This window comes from Microtus oregoni, unplaced genomic scaffold, assembly GCF_018167655.1.
Source record: "Microtus oregoni isolate MIOR12 unplaced genomic scaffold, Mior012 000025F_ref0000491, whole genome shotgun sequence".
NCBI lineage: Eukaryota > Metazoa > Chordata > Mammalia > Rodentia > Cricetidae > Microtus > Microtus oregoni.
In genome coordinates, this window is record NW_024543084.1 from 22,366,452 (window position 1) to 22,384,374 (window position 17,923).

Genomic DNA, 17,923 nt, shown 5'->3' on the forward strand with positions numbered 1-17,923 from the left:
TGATATTAAAGGAAATAAACTGTAGCTTTTGAAGAAATAGACCCCAGTAATTTTTAAATGAAAAATAGTGAAAGCTCCCATAGCTAGTGGAGTGAGTGATACATTCCTTCGAGATTCAGAATCCTTCAACTTAACCTCTGTTTGACTGCCCCATGACAGGCTTAGTTTATTGGACTTGTCCAAGGGGAGAAAAAAAAAATGAGTCAACCGCTTTTGTGTTTTTGATGACCTGACTTCAACCCCTCTAGGAACTAAAAAGGTGACTCAATTGAGAATAATAAGTGTCTTCTTCTAAACTGCAACATCCCAAAAAGAATCATTCATTTTAATGCAAACTTGAATCACTTGGTTCGCCAGAGGACTACTCTTATAGAAAGAAATGAGGCAAAATAACTACTTGTGCTCAGATGTTAGGAAGCTGAGTTGGTCAGGCAAACTCTAAATTATAACCTTTCTGTGAATTTTATCTTCAATCAGTTGGTAACAGCTTGTCTCCCACCTTTTATTAATTATTCCTACTAAAGACTGGCCTTATAAAAATAAATGTTTATCCCACTGGTTCCCAAAGCATACTTGGGGTTGAGTGATAGCTTCTTTTAATTATTCCATGTGAAGAAATTGAAGCTCTGAAAACTAGTTTTAAGAAACTTGCTAAGAGTCAGGTTGAGCTGTGCTTTGCACCAAGCCAGTGAGCAAAGAGTCTTTTTTTTTTTGAGCTTCAACTGTAGTTATGCATGCTTTTCTAAAAAAATAATTTTTAATGATAGTGTGAAGAATTGGACATTGATGGCAGTCATGTTGCAGGTCAAGTCATTGTCATACAGGATCCTTCCTAGGAATCATCCAGCCCTATCTTCTCTAGTTTTCATTTTGCACATTTGAAAACTAAAGTCAAACCCAAAGCAAAATAATGAATCACATTCAGTTGGATCACATAGTAACATCTCACAGAAGCATGACCTTATTTGTGTCTTAGATTTAGAAAACCTGTTGCTTTAAGTATTTTAATAAAAACAGACTTCTTCTCCCCCACTAAGGCTCACTTTTCTCCTGGATCACTTTAATTATGTGAGCTGGAATCCTGTTTCTCACACATCTTCAGTTCTCAACCTTGTTAAAATTAATCATATAATCCCCCTTTAAAACATAGTATTAAATCACCATAGTAACACAGTGTCCAAGCTTTATAGATAAAACATAACAGCCATAAGAAGGTAGCATTTGGTGTCCCCTTGACAGCTCTATAACTTTTATGGAAATGTGTTCCTTCCCCTGGCTGTAAGGTGGGAGATAGCATTTCTTGCACCTGCTTTATTACCACATTATTTTGAAATTGCCGCTTTGTTTTTGTTCACCTTCCTAGTTAAATAAGGAGAGTGGAACACTTCCTTGTTTTTTGGAGCCATTTTCCTGTGCTTGAAGCACTCTCCAAGGGATAGAATTGTTTCCTTAAATATAACTAGGCAAGGTCCTTGACCTTTGTGCTTGGATACCTTGAAAATCTGTTTAATTTTACTTTTCTTTTGTGATTTGTATAAGGGAACATTAGAAAGAAAGTCTAATCTATATTTTAAATTTTAATTCATAGCCTACCCAAAGACAATAAAATTCTGCCTTTGGCAAAGGCTTGTTAAGAATGATTTTTCATTTCTACTGACAATTGGAACCTTAACATCAGTTTGGCTATTTTAGCAAGTTAGTATCTTACCAACTCAAGCACACTTTATGAAATATAGTAAATGATACATACACATTGTTGAATTCCTTGGGTTAATTCACTATCAAATTCTAAACATTATGTTAGTGTAAACTTACATATTAGAATTTTAAATGTTTACATTTTTAAAAGTGTGAGATATAGGATAACTGGTAAACTAATAAAAATTGTGCATTTTGAAGCATTTCGTAACTTTTAAGAGTTTTAGATTAATCTGGTTATTAATATGTTTTAAAATTATTTATTAGACAATTTCTACTCTGTATTACTTTTATGTGTAGTTAGTATATTTTGTACTAATACAAGGGTTTTTGGCTTTTTAATCACTTGAAACATTGGTTTAATTTTTAGTTCCTTGAACAAGCTTAACATTTTGGCATTACAGTGTCCTTTTTTGTAAAATGTGAACATTACTGAAATTCCAAAATTATTGTGAGAACAAATGAAATGGTGCCATTAGATATTTGAATAACCGTAGCTGGTGCGTGGTAGAAATTGAACGCCATTGATGACAGTGAGCTGGTGTTGTGGTCATTGGAGTCACAGAGATGATTAAGAAACAGGCTTTTGCCGCTCACCTTGTTGCGCTTTCTTCCTTTATACACTAGAAGTATAGAGTGCTTCTATGGCCCATTGACCTAACTACCTGAAGCCCAGCCTCAGTCAAGGGTGTTGGAAATTGTTGATGGTTTTGATTTCTCATAGTCATTAGAATTGGCTTCTTTCTCTCCTTTTCTTCCTCTCCTTCCTCTTTCCTCTCCATTTCCTTCTTCCCCCTCCCCTGTCCTTGCTTCCTCCTGTCTTCCCTCCCTTTCATTTCCCTTTACTTTCTTGTCTGCTCCCTTGAAGTGTGTAAATCCTAAGTTCATTTATAAAGGTTCACAAAGGAAATGTAGCAGGCTCAATGACTTGTGGCGATTAGATACATAATCTGGAAACTGAGCACACATTCATTTCTCCCTTTGTTCTTTCTTCACTGCAGCCTCACAGTTAGCCAAGTTGGCCAGCACTTCACTTTCGTGCTCACTGACATTGACAGCAAACAGAGATTTGGGTTCTGCCGCTTATCTTCAGGGGCCAAGAGCTGCTTCTGTATCTTAAGGTAAGAGAGAAGGGCTTCAGTTGTCAGCTTTTGCACAGTCCTTCTGTAATTAAGTTTTCCAGCTGTTGTTTTGGTGTCCTATCTGTTCCCCACAAGTCACTGATCTTGAGGAGAAGGACTTTGCGGTGTTGTTCTTGCACTTGAAGTCCTGCAGATAATCGTTTTTATTTATTTGCATCACATCCCTTGGGTGGGAAGGGCCCCAATGCTCCTGAGTGGTATGCAGAAACTGGAGAGTCAGCAGGGCTTCAGTCCCTCCTGCTGTTATCTGGAGCTGTCAAAAATTAGTCTGTTAGGCTTCCCTGTGGACATTTTGTGTATGTAAGATTATTAATAAAGTATGTGTCTAGTTCAGGACAGCCTACAGACGCTGATTGTATGCTCCTTGGAGTAGCAGCCTTGCCCTCTTTGAGTCAATGTCTGAATAACTTCCTAACCTGGCTGCCCTTGTGGAAGTTCCAGAAAAGTGCATAAGTGTGAGAAGATATCTTTAGGACTGCCGAAATCCCCTTGCACACCAGAGCCATACTTGCTTAATGCTCTGTTTCCTCCTGCCAGAGGGGTAAGACATTCTGGGGTGGGAGGATGTGTGGAAATCCGATTTTGGAGCTGTTGGCTCTCTGGCCTCCTGCTGGGCGCCTCCTGAGGGGGAGGTAAAAGGCATCCCACACATGCTCCTCTCCATCTGCCTCTCTTAAGTAGGTGTTGGGGGCCTGCCTCCTTTCTCTATCTGCTGTGGAGCAACCTTGCAGGGAGCAGGGAGGTGCCCATGACAAAACCCGGGCCCCTGTGTTTGGGCCTGGCCAGGGGTAAAAGGCCAGGCCCACTGTAGAGTCCAGAAAGGATGGTTCTCTTCTCTAATAGTCTCTGCACTTTGTTCATCTTCTCAGCCAGTAAAAGACCTTCCCAACATAACTCACTCCCAAAGCCATACTAGGAGAAAAGGGCCCAGCTGATGAAGTTCCTTCACTCTTGTCAGTGTGGACCACAGTTCTGCATTTTTCTAACACAGATCTCAGCATTTTCCTTCCTAGCTGATGAGGTCAACTCCCCTCATCACCAAGCTTAGCATTTCTGGATTGGGCACCAGATGCCTGCTGCACAGAGCCCCCAGGAGGGGTGGGGCGGCTGCTTTGGAGCAGTGACTGTGTGCAGCTGTTCTTGAGTAGCCAGTGCTGTGTACTGTCTGCTCAGAAGCTAGACTTGGGTAGTAGTGGTTGCTTACTTAAGACTGGGTATACATCTTTCTCTTTATTTATTTTTAATTTTGGTTTTATTTTTTATTTAGAGGACATCATTTTCTCTCCCATTCCTAGCTGTTGTATTTCAGCCTTGACCAAGATACTGCATATCTATATTGTACATTTGAAGGAGTGAGAACTTAGTCCTGGTGGTTGACTTTGGTAGAAAGGATTGTCCTGGGTTGGTTGTGGTGGTACACACCTTGATCCCAGCAGAAGCAGGTAGATCTCTGAGTTTGAGGTCAGCCTGGTATACATCCTGAGCTCCAGGCCAGCCAAGGCTACATAGTGAGACCTTGTATCAAAACAAAAACAAGCAAATGAAAGGTTTATTCCTTATATATTGGGGAGTTACGTTTTTTTCTTTTCAATTTGGAATCTGTGTGTGTGTTTACATATGTGTGTTTTTGTGTGCACATCCAAGCACTCTGGCACTATAATATTCATTAGCAAATTTCTGGGAATGAGAAACCACTTATTTAAAAATGTGAATTTAATGGGCTAACTGTGTAGCTTAGTGTTGCAGGGCTTGCCTAAATACATAGGCTCTATGTTTGATCCCCAGCACTACCACCAAAAATGAACAAATAAGTATATAAATAAATTCATACTCCTTTGTTTCTACTGTTCAATTTTATAAGTTCAGCAGGGATTTTGTGTCTGTCAGAAGACAAGTGTGGTGGCTAGTGGTTGTCAGCTTGACTACATCTGAAAATAACTCCCAAATGGCTAGATATACCTTTGAGGGATTCTTAATTAAATCATTTGGGGTAGGAAGAGACACATTTTAAGGTGAAAAGACACAATTTTGATCTGGCCACACCTTCTGCTAAAAAGCCCAGATAAAGGAACCTCTCTTTGTCTATTTACCCCCACTGTTTATTCCTTCACTGGCCTTAGAGCCTACTTCTACAGGATTCTGGCATATATTGAAGACCAGGTGAGACATGCAGCTTCGTAGACAGAACAACTACTGGATTCTTAGACCTGCTGTTGGTAGACAGCCATTGTTGGACTAGCTGGACCACAGCTTGTAAGCCATTCTAACAAATTCCCTTTCTATTATGTATAAATTCATTCCTTACATTCTGTTTTTCTAGAGAACCCTGTATAATACAGATTGTGGTACCAGGACTATGGTTCTAGAGCAACAGAAGTATAAGGATGACTTTTTAAAGTATCTGGAATAGACTTTCCAATTTGCCTATATCTGCAGTTACTGAAACCTCTCCTAGGAGCTTGGAGAGTACTGAAAACCAATGATATGAACTCTTTTACAAACTTAAGGAAATGAATGCATTTGATTTTTCTGATTCACCAATTGTGAGAGGCAATAGAGTTGACTCTGTAAATAAAACTTAAGATAATTTGTGAAAGAATAAGTTAAATGATGCTGCTGGTTGGTTGTTCTTAGCATCTCTAGATAAATTAACAAAGGAAAAGAACAAGCTCAGTGATAAAAATTAACTGACTTCTAACATCTCAGAATATGGTGAAAGATAACAATCAAGTTGGTGATAAAATTGACTGGCTCCAAATTTGAATAAACAGTCTAAAGTTTTCTGTGTGTGCCCTAGGAAAGGATCTTTCTCCAGCAGAAAAATCAAACCGAAGCCCTCATTATAAGGTTTGCTGAATTAGAGTAAAAATTCAAGTCCCAGCCTTGGAGGGTGTGGGTAGTTAAAGTAAGGGTATTAATTGGTAAAGAATGGGATCCTGTAACTTGGGCTGGAGATACATAAAAGATCCTTAATGAGCTGAAAACTTTGAACCCTCAGATTCTCAAGAGCTTGTCTCATCTGAGGAAGTAGTCTTTTCACCATTAGCAAAAGATGTACTCCCACTCCCACCCTCTGAAATATTTCCTTTTCCACCCTTGACTCAAGAAATTAATCCTTCATCATCTGCTAAACCAGCAGTGACGTTCTCTGAAGAAGATGCCAGGCAAGACAATACTGATGTCCTTCAGGGCCCACCAATAGTTTACTCTAGACTCGTGGTTCTCAACCTATGGGTTGCTACCCCTTTGACAAACATCTGTCTCTAGGAATATTTACATTATGATTCATAACAAAATTACACTTAAGAAGTAGCAATAAAAATAATTTTATGTTTGGGGTCTGCCACAATGGGAGGAACTATATTAAAGGGTTGAAGTATTAGGAAGGTTGAAGACCACTGCTCTAGACCTGTAAGAAGACTTGAGGCTGAGCAGGTTCCAAGAGGGGAGGTAGAAAGTGTTGTCCATGAGGCGGTATGCAACACTTGTAAAGAGCTTAATGAGTTTGTGAATTGATTCAAGCAGAAGTCTGGGAAATATGTTTGGGAATGGACTTTAAGGGTATGAGGTAATGATGAAGGGAATATAAAACTAGATCAGTCTGAGTATAGATTTTAGGTTTAATACGAAAGCTTGCTTAGTTAAAAAAATAGGATGTCAAAAGTCTGAATGGTTGGCTGAAACATTTGTCAAAAGATGGGCTACTGAAAAGAAGTTAGAGATGTCCGATGTCCCTTGGCTTATTGTTAGTGAGAGGATTTTAAGACTAAGGAAAGCTAGAGTGGGTCCACTGTGGAAAGGGAAGGCCCAGAAGACATGCCCTTTACTAATGTAAAATTATGAGAGGGGCATCAGCACATTTGAAGAGTTTTATTGTCACCCTTTCCCATGTTCCAGGCCTTAAGGTTGGAGATGCTGCTGCTCAGTTGGATTAATTAAATGTAATGGGTTTAATTGGACCCCAAAGTAGCAGGGGCCGGGTTGCAGTAGTGAATTGCCAAAGGCAAGGTGATCATAGTTATTGCAATGGGCAGCATAGACAAAGCAGTGTTCATAAAGGCCTGACCTGTAATGGTCAGCAAAGGCACAGTGGATTTTATGGTGGCATGATTTATATGGACATATTTCCAGGCATGAAATAGATAAGAAGCTTATTGTGTTTTTTGTTTAATCTATGTAAGTGGAAAAAATATCGCACACATGAAAGGCTCTGTTGGATCATGACAAAAAGGAATCTTGGCCTGTGAATGAATTTCCAGACTTGATCCGGTTTGCAGACTCAGAACCCCGTGAATGAAGGGATGGCCAGCTTCCCCTGAAGAGTTTGACTGTTAGCCTTTCTACAGTTCTTCTCCAGAGGGACCAACGGCCTTTTTATAAGGGTAACCATATACTGAGGGAAAGGAAAAAAATATCATATTTTCTAGGGTTTTTGGATACTGAATTAGCACTGGTCCAGGAATATCCCAAGAAACGCTGTGGCCCTCCAATGAAAGTAAGAGCTTATAGAGTTTTGGCTGATGTTCTACTCACAGTAGGTTCAGTAGGTTTCTAAACTCACTATGTACTTATTTTCCCAGTCCCAGAAAGTAACTGTGATAGAGATATATTTAGGAGTTGGCAGAATTCTCACATTGGTTCCCTAACCTCCAGAGTGAGGGCTTCTATGATTGGAGAGACCAAATGAAAGACTTTAGAGTTGCCTCTGCCAGGGAAAATAGTAAATCAAAAACAGTTTCACATCCCAGGAGCAATTGCAGAAATTAGTACCACCATCAAGGACTCAAAAGATGCAGGGGTGGTGGTTCCCACCACATCTCCCTTTACCTCTCCTGCCTGTCCAGTGCAGAAGTCAGATGGGTCATGAAGAATGATAGTTTACTACCAAGAACTCCATCAAGTAGTGACTCCAATTGCAGCTGCTGTACCATATGTGGTATGCTTACTTGAGCAGATTAACACATCTCCTGGTGTATGTTATACAGCTATTGATCTAGCTTTTACAGATTAACTCTCCTGCTCTGTGTCATAAGTAAGTTAGAAGGGATCTTGATTGTCTCGCTTCCACAAAATCCCACATTGGTGCACCCCCTATCTTGACAACCTTATGCTGATTCAACCAAGTGAGGAGAAGGTAGCAACCACTTTGGACTTGTTGGTAACACATTTGCACATCAAAGAATGGGAAATAAATCCAATCAAAATTGAAGGACCTCACGGAAATTCTTAGGTGTACAGTGGAGTGTGGCGCATAAGGAAATATTCCTTGTAAGGTGAAGGATAAGTTATTGTACCTGGCTCCTCTTACCTCAAAGAAAGAAGCACAACATTTAGTAGGACTATTTGGATTCTGGAGACAGCACATTCCTCGCTTGGGTGTTACTCTGACCCATATACCAAGTAACTTGGTATATAAAAATCTGCTAACTTTGTGTAGGGCTTGAAACAGTTGACAGCCCTTCAACAGATACAGGCTGCTGTGCAGGCTGATCTACTCCTTGGACCATTTAATCCAGCAGACCCAATGGTACTTAAGGTGTCAGTTGTAGATAGGGATGCTGTTTGGAGTCTTTGGCAGGGCCCCATAGGTGAATCACAGAAGAGACCTTTGGGATTTTGGAACATAGCTGTACCATCATCTGCAGACAGCTGTTCTCCCCTTGAGGGACAGCTTTTGGCTTGCTCTTGGGCTTTAATGGAAACTGAATGTTTGACAATGGGCTACCAAGTTACCATGTGACCTGAGTTGCCCACTATGAGCTGGGTATTATCTGAACCACCAAGTCATAAAGTAGGACCTACACAATAGCAGTCTATCATCAAATGGATATTTTATATATGAGATTGGGCCCATGCATGTCCTGTAGGCACAAGAAAGTTATGTGAAGAAGTTGCCCAAATGCCCATGGTTCCTACTCCCACTACAATGCTGTCTGCTGCCAAGCATGCTCCTGTAACCTCATGGGGGTCTTCTCTAAGATCAGTTGACCCAAGAAGAGAAGACTAGGGCCAGGTTTACTGATGGTTATGTATGTTATGCAGGCACCACCCAGAGTTGTACATCTGCAGCATTGTGACTCCTTTCCGGGACAATCCTGAAAGATACTGGCAAAGAGAAATCTTCACAATGGGCAGAACTTCAGGCAGTACACATGGTCATATTTTTATTTGAAAGGATAAATAGCAAGATTATAATTGTTCACTGTTTAATGAATGTACTGTAGCCAATGGATGAACTGAATGGTCAGAATCTTGGAAAGAACATGACTGGAAAATTGGTGAGAAAGACATCCGAGGAAGAAGTATGTGGTTAGTTCTATAAATGGGTAAAGAACACCACATACTTGTGTCCCATGTAAATGCTCATCAAAATGTGATTTCAACTGAGGAAGAATTCAGTAGTCAAGTAGATAGGATCACCCATTCTCTGCATAGTCAGCCTCTTTACCAGCCATCCCTGTCATTGCCCAATGGGCTCATGAATAAAGTGGCCATGGTGGCAGAGATGGGCTTGAAAACATGGACTGCCATTCACCAAGACTGACCTGGCTACAGCTTCTGTTGAGTGCTAGATCTACCAACAGAGACCAACATTGAGCCCTAGATATGGCACCATTTTATGGGGTGACCAGCCAGCAACCTGGTAGCAGGTTGACACATTGGACCACTTCCTCAGTAGAAAAGACAGTACTTTGTCCTTACTGGAGTAGATACTTGTTCTGGTTATGGATTTACTTTTATTGCACATAATTTTTCTTACCAAACTACTACCTGTGGACTTACAGAATGCCTTATCTACTCTCATGGTATTCCACACAGTATTATTTATTTCTAAGCAAGGAACTCAACTTCACAGCAGAGAAGTGTGACAGTGGGCATAGGATCATGGAATCCACTGGTCTTACCATGTTCCCACCATCCTAAAACAGCTGGCCTTTTAATTTATTATTATTTTAAGTGTATAAGTGTTTGGCCTGCATGTATGTCTGTCTGTTTATCACATGTGTAGACAGTGCCCAAAAGGCCAGAAGAGGTATTGGAGTCTCTGGAACTGGAGTTACAGACACTGTTGTGGCACCATGTGAGTGCTGGGAATCGAACCCAGATTTTCTGGCAGAATAGTCAGTGCTCTTAACCTCTGAGCCACCTCTCCAGCTCCCAACAGCTGGCCTTTTAAGACACAGTTACAGCACCAGTTATATGACAGCAGCCTGAAGGTCTGGGGCGGGGTTCTCAGAAGGCTTTGCATCCGTCTTTCTCATTTCCAAGAATTGGTGTGGGAAAGGCAGTGAGTAGTTCCTGTGCCAGTTCCAGTAAGAAAATTGTTGCTTCTTGTTCCTGTGGCCTTAAGTTCTCCTGGCCCAGAAGTTTTGGTCCTAGAGGAGGGAGTGCTCCCACCAAGAGATACAGGAAACATTCCATTGAACTGGAAGGTTAGACTTCCCTTTGGTCTCTTTGGACTTCTGATACCATTAAGAAAGGAATAACAGTGTTAGGAGGTCCGTGATTGATTCAAATTACTGAAGGAAATTGTATTGCTTCTCCATAATTGAGGTAAAGGAGATTATGTCTGGAGTGCAGGAGATACTTTAGAGCTTCTCTTGGTGTTACCATATGCTGTGATTAAAGTCAATGCAAAACTACAACAACCTAATCCATCCAAGATGATAAAGGACACAGACCCTTCAGGAATGAAGGTAGGGGTCACTCCTTTAGGAAAAGAGCCAAGACCTACTAAGGTGCTTGCTGAGAGTAGAGGAAATATAGAATAGATAGTAGAGAAGGGCAGTTGTAAATACCAACTAAGGCCACTTGATCCATAGCAGAAAGGGATTATACTTGTTATGAGCATTTCTGTCGTATTTTGTTAATAATGTGTTTGTACAGATATTTGTATTTTCTTCTATTTCTTTATCATGTATGTAGCATCAATTAAGAGACTACCAGTGGTTATCATATTTAAGTTTGAGATACTAAAAGAATGTCCCTCAAGGGACATTGCCACCTATTCTAAGTTTATAATGCATTTGTGGTTCTAGAAAGTATAATTATATCATATTAGGCATAACTATGGTTATTGTTTTTGGTTGGAAATTAAACATGACATAAGGAAATATGATTATGAGTCAAGTTAATAAGGGGTGGTCTTATAATGGCTATTCTTGATTGTCAACAAAAACTCAAATGACTGGGCATACGTGTGAGACACTTTTTCTTCATTAAGTCTTTTAAAGTAGGGTCCCACTTCTAATCCAGATCTCTGAGGTGGGAAGATACACTTTTAATCCAGATTGTTTGAGGCAGGAAGATCCACCATTAATCTGAGCTACACCTTTGTTGACAGTCTATATAAAGGACACAGAAGAAGGAAACTTGCTCTCTCTTCTTTGCTTGCTCTTGTCCTCACTAGCAAGCCCATTCTTTCAGTGGCATTAAAGCCAACTTCTTCCAGATTCCGGCATATACTGAAGACCAACTGAGACATCCAGCCTCATGGATTGAACAACTATTGGATTCTTTGGACGACCTGTTGGTGGACAGCCATTGTTGGATTAGCTGGACCACAGCCTGTAAACCACTTAATGAATTCCCTTTCTATGGATATTCATTCTATAAGTTCTATTCTTCTAGAGGACCCTGTTGTCATTTAGAATTAAAACAGCAGCAATTGTTTTGTTTTCTATCTTGGAACCATGATGAAAAATTTGGTGGTATAAGCCCTTCATTTGCCAGCCTTTAACTGAATGCTTATCTAGTTCTTTGAAGGAAGGCCTCCAGACTAGCTAGAGAGATAATGTGCAATAAATAATACATGGAGTGTTCAAAAGGCTAGATGTCTTGTTTCTGTTGACTTGCTAATGCGGAAAGATCACAGTTGTGGTTAGAAATGGTATTTTAAAAATACCTTTATTATACTTATTTATTTTATGTGTGCACATGTGTATATAAATATGGACACAGAGGTCAGAGGGCATCTTGTAGGAATTAGTTCTCTTATTCTACTATGTAGGTTCTAGGAATCAAATGAAAGTCATCAGGCTTGGCATCAAGTGCCTTAACTTGCTGAACCATCTTACCAGTTAGTGAAATTCTCTAGGGAGGGGTGTGGATGGGGGGGCTGGAAAAATGGTTAAAGTGTGTAATTGCTGTTGCATAGAACCCAGATTCCACTTTTAGTATCCATGTCTGGGGTTCATAAGTACTCATTAGTCTAGCTTCAGGGAGATCTGATATCTATGGTTTTAGAGGGTATCTGCATTCATATGCATATATACCCATAAAGAGACACATACACATAGTTCAAAAATTAATTTTAAAAACTGAATCACTAAAAATATGTTAGTTTTTTGTATAGTGTTTGTACTTGATTGTATGTATGTGTTCATACAGAAGGTTTGGACATGTGTTTATATAGTCTTGTAGAAACCATAGGTCAATTTGAGTCTCTTCCTGGATTGCTTTTCTGTGTTTTGTTAAAAGAGAAGACCTCTCATTGAACCTGGAGCTTTTTGCTTTGCTAGGCTGGCTAGACAAGGATCCACCTATTTCTGTCCCCCAAGTGCTGAGATTACAGAAAGTTTCTGCCATGCTGGAGTTTTGTGTGAATACTGGGGATCCAAACTCAGGTCGTCCTATTTAAGCAGCTGGCACTTTATCAACTTTGCCATCTTCTGAGCTCCTAAAATAGAAAGGATTTCATATGAATTTTGGGACAGGTTATGTAGGAGTTTAATGAGAATAGAAAAATGACGATGTACAGTTTATACATAAGTAAAGGACATACAATAGCACCTCCTCTGTGTTAGTTTGAGAACACTGCTATTAGTACCATGTCCAGTAGGGAGAGTTGCCTGGAGACAGAAGCTGCTAACTCAGATACTATTCTTGTTACTATTTTCTTTGAGTAAGCCTTATGCCTAGCCACAGGTTGCAGTGTGCTCAGTGCTGTGACTTAAATATGTGCATAAACCATATTTACTTTTACCTTCCATTTCTCTCCTGAGAAATGCTGCTCCCTGTGATGTTGGCTCTGTGGACACAGCCTCTACTGTTAATAAATTTCACTTTTTAGGGTCATTTTCTCTCTGACTGTTTTACCAATGTTACATTTTATAGTGTCTATGAGCCACTGTACATCTTTCCATTCACATATCTCCCCATCCTCTCAGAGCAGTTTTCTCTAGGCAGAGATCATAGTTCCTTCCTCTAAACACCTTTCATACTTGACATACTTAAGGTTTCTATGTATAATTGTTGCTCTTTTATTATTTCCCAGTTGTACAGTCAGCTCTTCATAGGTGAGGACTGTGTCTTAATCTCCAACTTGTAGAGTAGTATTTGACTGAGGAACTGTGTATCTACCATTCAGAAAAAGGGGGATGCATCTGGAAAGGAAGGAAAGGGCAAGCCTTGAAATGAAAGGATGACTCTAATTATTTAAAAGAATGAAAGCAAAATACTTACTGGCAGAAGTATAGTTCCTATTACTTAAGTCATTTCATATTAATTACAGCTGTAAGGGAGTGAGTGCTCCTTTGAGTCTGCTAGAGATTCAGTTTTGAGTGAGGGCATTGTGCCTATAAAGAGCTAGTTTATCATATCACAAAACTGAAATTTAATTTCAGAATCAGAGCTTCATAGATAGCCCTTAGAAAATATATTTCACTTGGTTTACATTTAGGTTTTGTCCCTCTTGCTAGAATATCACTCCCATGAAGGCTCAGGAGTTTTGTTGTTCGGTTTTGTTTTTGTTTTTTTGAGCCCCAATTTCTCTGTGTAGCCTGCTGATGTGGGATTCCCCTTTGTATGCTGTGAATGTGTTTATTGCCATTGGCTAATAAAGAAGCTGCTTTGGCCTATGGCCGGGCAGAATATAGCAAGGCTAGAAATCCAAGCAGGGATAAAGAAAGAAAGAATGTAGAGTTGGGGAGACACCATGTAGCCACTCAAGAAGCAAGAGGTAACAAACCACAAGCTTCATGGTAAAATATAAAATAATAGAAATGGGTTACTTTAAGATGTAAGAGTTAGTTAATAAGAAGCCTGAGCTAATAGGTCAAACAGGGTTATAATTAATATAGTTTCTGTATGATTATTTGGGTCTGGTTGACCAGGAAGCCAACACACAGTCTCTGTTTACACTTGACTGTTGGAACTTACTTGTTAGAGAAGAGTGACCTTGAATTCAACTGAGATCCATCCATATCTGACTCCCTAGTGCTGGAATTAAAGACATGAGCCACTACTGCCTGTGTTATTTTTTTTTTTGAGATAGAATCTTGTTATATAGCCTGTGCTTATTAAAAAACAAAATAAACAAAAACTTTGAAAAGTTCAGTTGTATGAACAAGTCTCATTAATACTCATGTCACTGTAGCATCAAATGCATTATACATATGCTATCATAATTGACTATTTCTTTCATTTTTTTTTACTAGGCAAAGAATTTTATTAACCCTTTTCCAAACTTTATTCCCAGGCTTCTTCAGCTTAATTTGCTGTAAAGAATGAATTGTGTTTAAGCAAAAACTGAAAAGAGCTGCAGTGTCCAAGGGGCTTGGGCTTAAAAATATTAGCGATCTAGATTTGATCAGATCCATAAACAAAAGACCTTTAAAAAGCAGCCATGATATAAAATAGCAGCTCCTGTAACTTCTGCAAGAGTCACTTCTTCAGATGTCCCCTCTGTTCAGTTTGCCTCGTTCTTAGAAGCCTCATCAAAATTCTCCACCAGGTCTGGGACTTCATCATCATCATCCTCTCCAGTAGCAAGGGGTGCTTTTCCATCCACAGATTGTTTGGGCAGAGCTTCAGCCAGTCTCCTTAAACTAGTCAGACTGTCTGCCCCAAGCTGGTTTAGAATGCTGGGAAGCATTTCTGTGCTTTTCCATCCACAGATTGTTTGGGCAGAGCTTCAGCCAGTCTCCTTAAACTAGTCAGACTGTCTGCCCCAAGCTGGTTTAGAATGCTGGGAAGCATTTCTGTCAGTTGCTTTGTCTCGGCGTGGCCTGTAATGGTGAAGGTGTTTGCTGCCAGAGACGCCTGAACTTTAGGGTTGTTAAAATGGATCACTGTTCCTTGGTTTGTAAACATGTTCACCTCTTCAATACCAGAGATATTGTTCACCCCTAACTTCTTTAAGGAGAACTGCAGTTTTTTATCATCTGCTGTGGCTGTTCTGTGAACCACCTTCTTCTTTCTGCGAGCAGTTCCTTTCCCACCAATGTGCACTTGTGCCTGCAGCTTGGCCAGTTTTTCCTGGTTCATGATCGTTTCTTTCATCTTGTCGGAGTGGAAATGGAGCCGCGCGGGGGACTAGCATAATTGACTATTTCTTGCCACAGAAGAATTTTTTTTTTCACGAGATAGTTATTTAACAAGTTGCTTGGTGATCAGTGATACTAAAACTTTTTTTTAAGACAGGGTTTCTTTGTGTAACCCTGGAACTCACTCTGTAAAATCAGTCTGGCCTTGAACTTACGGAGATCTACATGCCTTTGTCTCCTGTGTGCTGGGATTAGGTGTGCACCACCACCACACAGCTGTTAATACTAAATTTCAAACAACAACTTTGAGAACAGTTATGAATAAGTCTGTTGTTCTTCATTATTAAGTTACATAAGCTGTTGTACCATCTTTGGTTATGCCAATTGGGTATGATACATTGCACATTGATCTCAGAAATCTTGTGTTATTAAACAGAATGACCTGGAACTGCAGTTAGTCATGACCCCCAATTTTCCGAATGTCACATCCCTCATCAAGGCTAGATATATAATGAAATATCCTATTTCTAACCAAGTTCTGCTTTGCTGTCTACAGAAAGATTCCAAGAGTTCTGAAACATGAAGTTGCTGAGAGCTGAGGAGAGAGATGTCATACAGTCATTACATTTCTTTAGCCTTCATAAAAGGACCTTATAGTCAGCTTTTTGTTTTGTTTTGTTTTCTTGACTATATTTGTAGATCTTATTTAAGTTTTTTGAGAAAACCCAACTAATTTTCCTTATACCCGAATAAAACTGATTGGAACTTAGTACGTATTTTTGGAAGAAATAGCCTTTTTCTAAAAATAAAAAAGATTGTGTGTGCATGCGCGTGCAGTATTTTTGGATCACAAATTAGACAGTAAAACAGTGCTTCTTTCTAAGTGTTACTCATGAGCTTTGCTTAAACACAGCGAATTGATACTTGCCTGGTGGTAACTGGGAGAAAAACTCCTTACCCAGTGAGAAGTGGCATGCAAGGCTCAGAAATGTTAGTGGATCTAGATAAAAGAACAAAGCTCATCAGTTCATAGTTGAAATGTCTGATTGTGGAAATGCTGGTGGGATACGATTCAGATTTGAGGCCTATCCCATAGCCCAGAGTTTAGAGTTACTTGGTGCTATGGAATACATCAGATTGAGGGTTGAGGTGGTCATTACAACTGTTGCTTGTAGTTCTAGATAAAAGTGCATAATACCTTGGGAATAATACCTTGATTTCCACTGGCCTTCTCACTGCTGTTCCCAAGTCCTGATTGTCCTTTCTGTGCATGTTGGCACACAGATATATGAACCTGAATAGTGCTTGGCAAAATCTTCTTCCTTCAGCAGTCTTTTCTAACTGAATGGCAAGAATGCCATGGCATCCATTCTCATTGGTATTGGCATTTCTCTTTCTTTTCTTCCTCCCTCCCTCCCTCCCTCCCTCCCTCCCTTCTTTCCTCCCTCCCTTCGTTCCTCCTTTTCTCCCTTCCTTTTTTCCTTTCTCCCTCCTGTTTAAACTATTTATGATTGTATCACCTGAGGATATTCCACTGTACAAAATTTCATAGCCTGCATTTTAGGGCAGTTGGGCATCAGGATATCTTGGAAGCCTCGATGTTTCAGTGTTTTCAACAGGGCCTTTCTGCCTTTTAATGTTTCTGTTTCTCTCTACAGCTGTATGATTTCTTCTGTCATTACTTCCTTTTAAAATTAAGACTCATGGCAAGCTTTTGTTGATTTCTGGATGATCATTTAGGAGAAAGGAGGCCTCCTTGGAATGGCAAGTTTATAATTTCACTGGTTGTGAGGCCTTGGACATGGTTTCTATCAGTGTGCAGTCCCTGGGATTGTCTGAAGTTTATGTGGTTCCTAGGCCAAGGCCCTTACTCGGCCTTCAGAATTTTGAAATGATGGTGTTGGGTTCCTATCAGATCATCATTTTGTTGGTCATTATAACTTTCTTATTTTAATAAAACAATGAAGTGGTTAAGAATGATAAATGTTTCTTTTTTCATATAGATGCCTTCTTACTTAAAACATAATCCTCTAGTGAGTCACAACTCGCTGACAGTGACAAGCTATATAGCTTCAAGAAAGTCACCTTTGCAGAGAAGAAAGGAAAGTTGCTTCCTCTCCCTGCTATTGAAATAGGAGTCTGGAAGGTGGGAAAGATGGGTGTGTCTTCTGCTGTAGCAGCAGCACCTGCTGGTAGTGATAGCCAACCGCAGACCATCTCCTCCTCCTGGCCAAACCTTCCCTCGGGTGACCAGAGCCCAGAGTGGTGCAGGAGCTGGGACTCCAGGTCTTTTGCTAGCAAAAATGTTCATTTCTGAGATGGAACAAGGTACAGAGAAATGAGAAACTGCTACTTCCTTGCTCTCATTGTGTTTCCTTGGTACCGCGGAAGCCTACGGGGCAGTGAGGAGCTACAGAACTCAGCAAAGCAGCTTTATTTTCTCTGGACCTTATCTTTGCTTTTGGCTGGACATAAGGTGGAATTGGCTTAACTTATGCTCTCCACCTAAAATCACCTTGCCTCTAAGCTACACTCTTTTTTTTTTTTTTTTTTTTTTTTTTTTTTTTTTTGGTTTTTCGAGACAGGGTTTCTCTGTGGTTTTGGAGCCTGTCCTGGAACTAGCTCTTGTAGACCAGGCTGGTCTCGAACTCACAGAGATCCGCCTGCCTCTGCCTCCCGAGTGCTGGGATTAAAGGCGTGCGCTCTTAAGCATAGGCAGATTTGCAAACATGGAGCAGGTTTGGATTTAGATCATCTGACCCTGTCAGTGATTGGTTTGAGGAGCAGTAAAAGTCTGATTTCTCTCCCAGAGGATGA

The 17,923-nt window shown here is 40.1% G+C and overlaps 2 protein-coding genes across 10 annotated transcripts in view; one reads left to right on the forward strand and one right to left on the reverse strand.

Annotated features, from left to right (window-relative positions):
- Dennd1a (DENN domain containing 1A) overlaps nucleotides 1-17,923 on the forward strand; it is a 543,784-nt gene that overhangs the window by 179,131 nt on the left and 346,730 nt on the right. For all 9 annotated transcript variants that reach the window (XM_041675232.1, XM_041675224.1, XM_041675226.1 and 6 more), the window contains one exon: nucleotides 2,700-2,819. In XM_041675232.1, coding sequence (XP_041531166.1) covers nucleotides 2,700-2,819 — 120 coding nt within the window. The remainder of the gene's footprint in view (nucleotides 1-2,699; nucleotides 2,820-17,923) is intronic.
- On the reverse strand, nucleotides 14,349-15,122 carry LOC121463132 (transcription factor BTF3-like). Its single transcript, XM_041675233.1, has 2 exons — nucleotides 14,783-15,122; nucleotides 14,349-14,681 (listed from the first exon to the last, which is right to left on the reverse strand). Exons 1-2 carry the CDS (start codon nucleotides 15,120-15,122, stop codon nucleotides 14,530-14,532), a joined length of 492 nt encoding a protein of 163 aa, XP_041531167.1. The 3' UTR covers nucleotides 14,349-14,529.

Bases quoted from the DNA above. Each gene is read 5' to 3' on its own strand.
- LOC121463132 (XM_041675233.1), bottom strand. From the start codon at position 15,122: ATGAAAGAAACGATCATGAACCAGGAAAAACTGGCCAAGCTGCAGGCA. The intron at 14,682-14,782 runs GTCTGACTAGTT...AGCTTGGGGCAG, and splicing joins AAACCAGCTTGGGGCAGACA to ACAGTCTGACTAGTTTAAGG.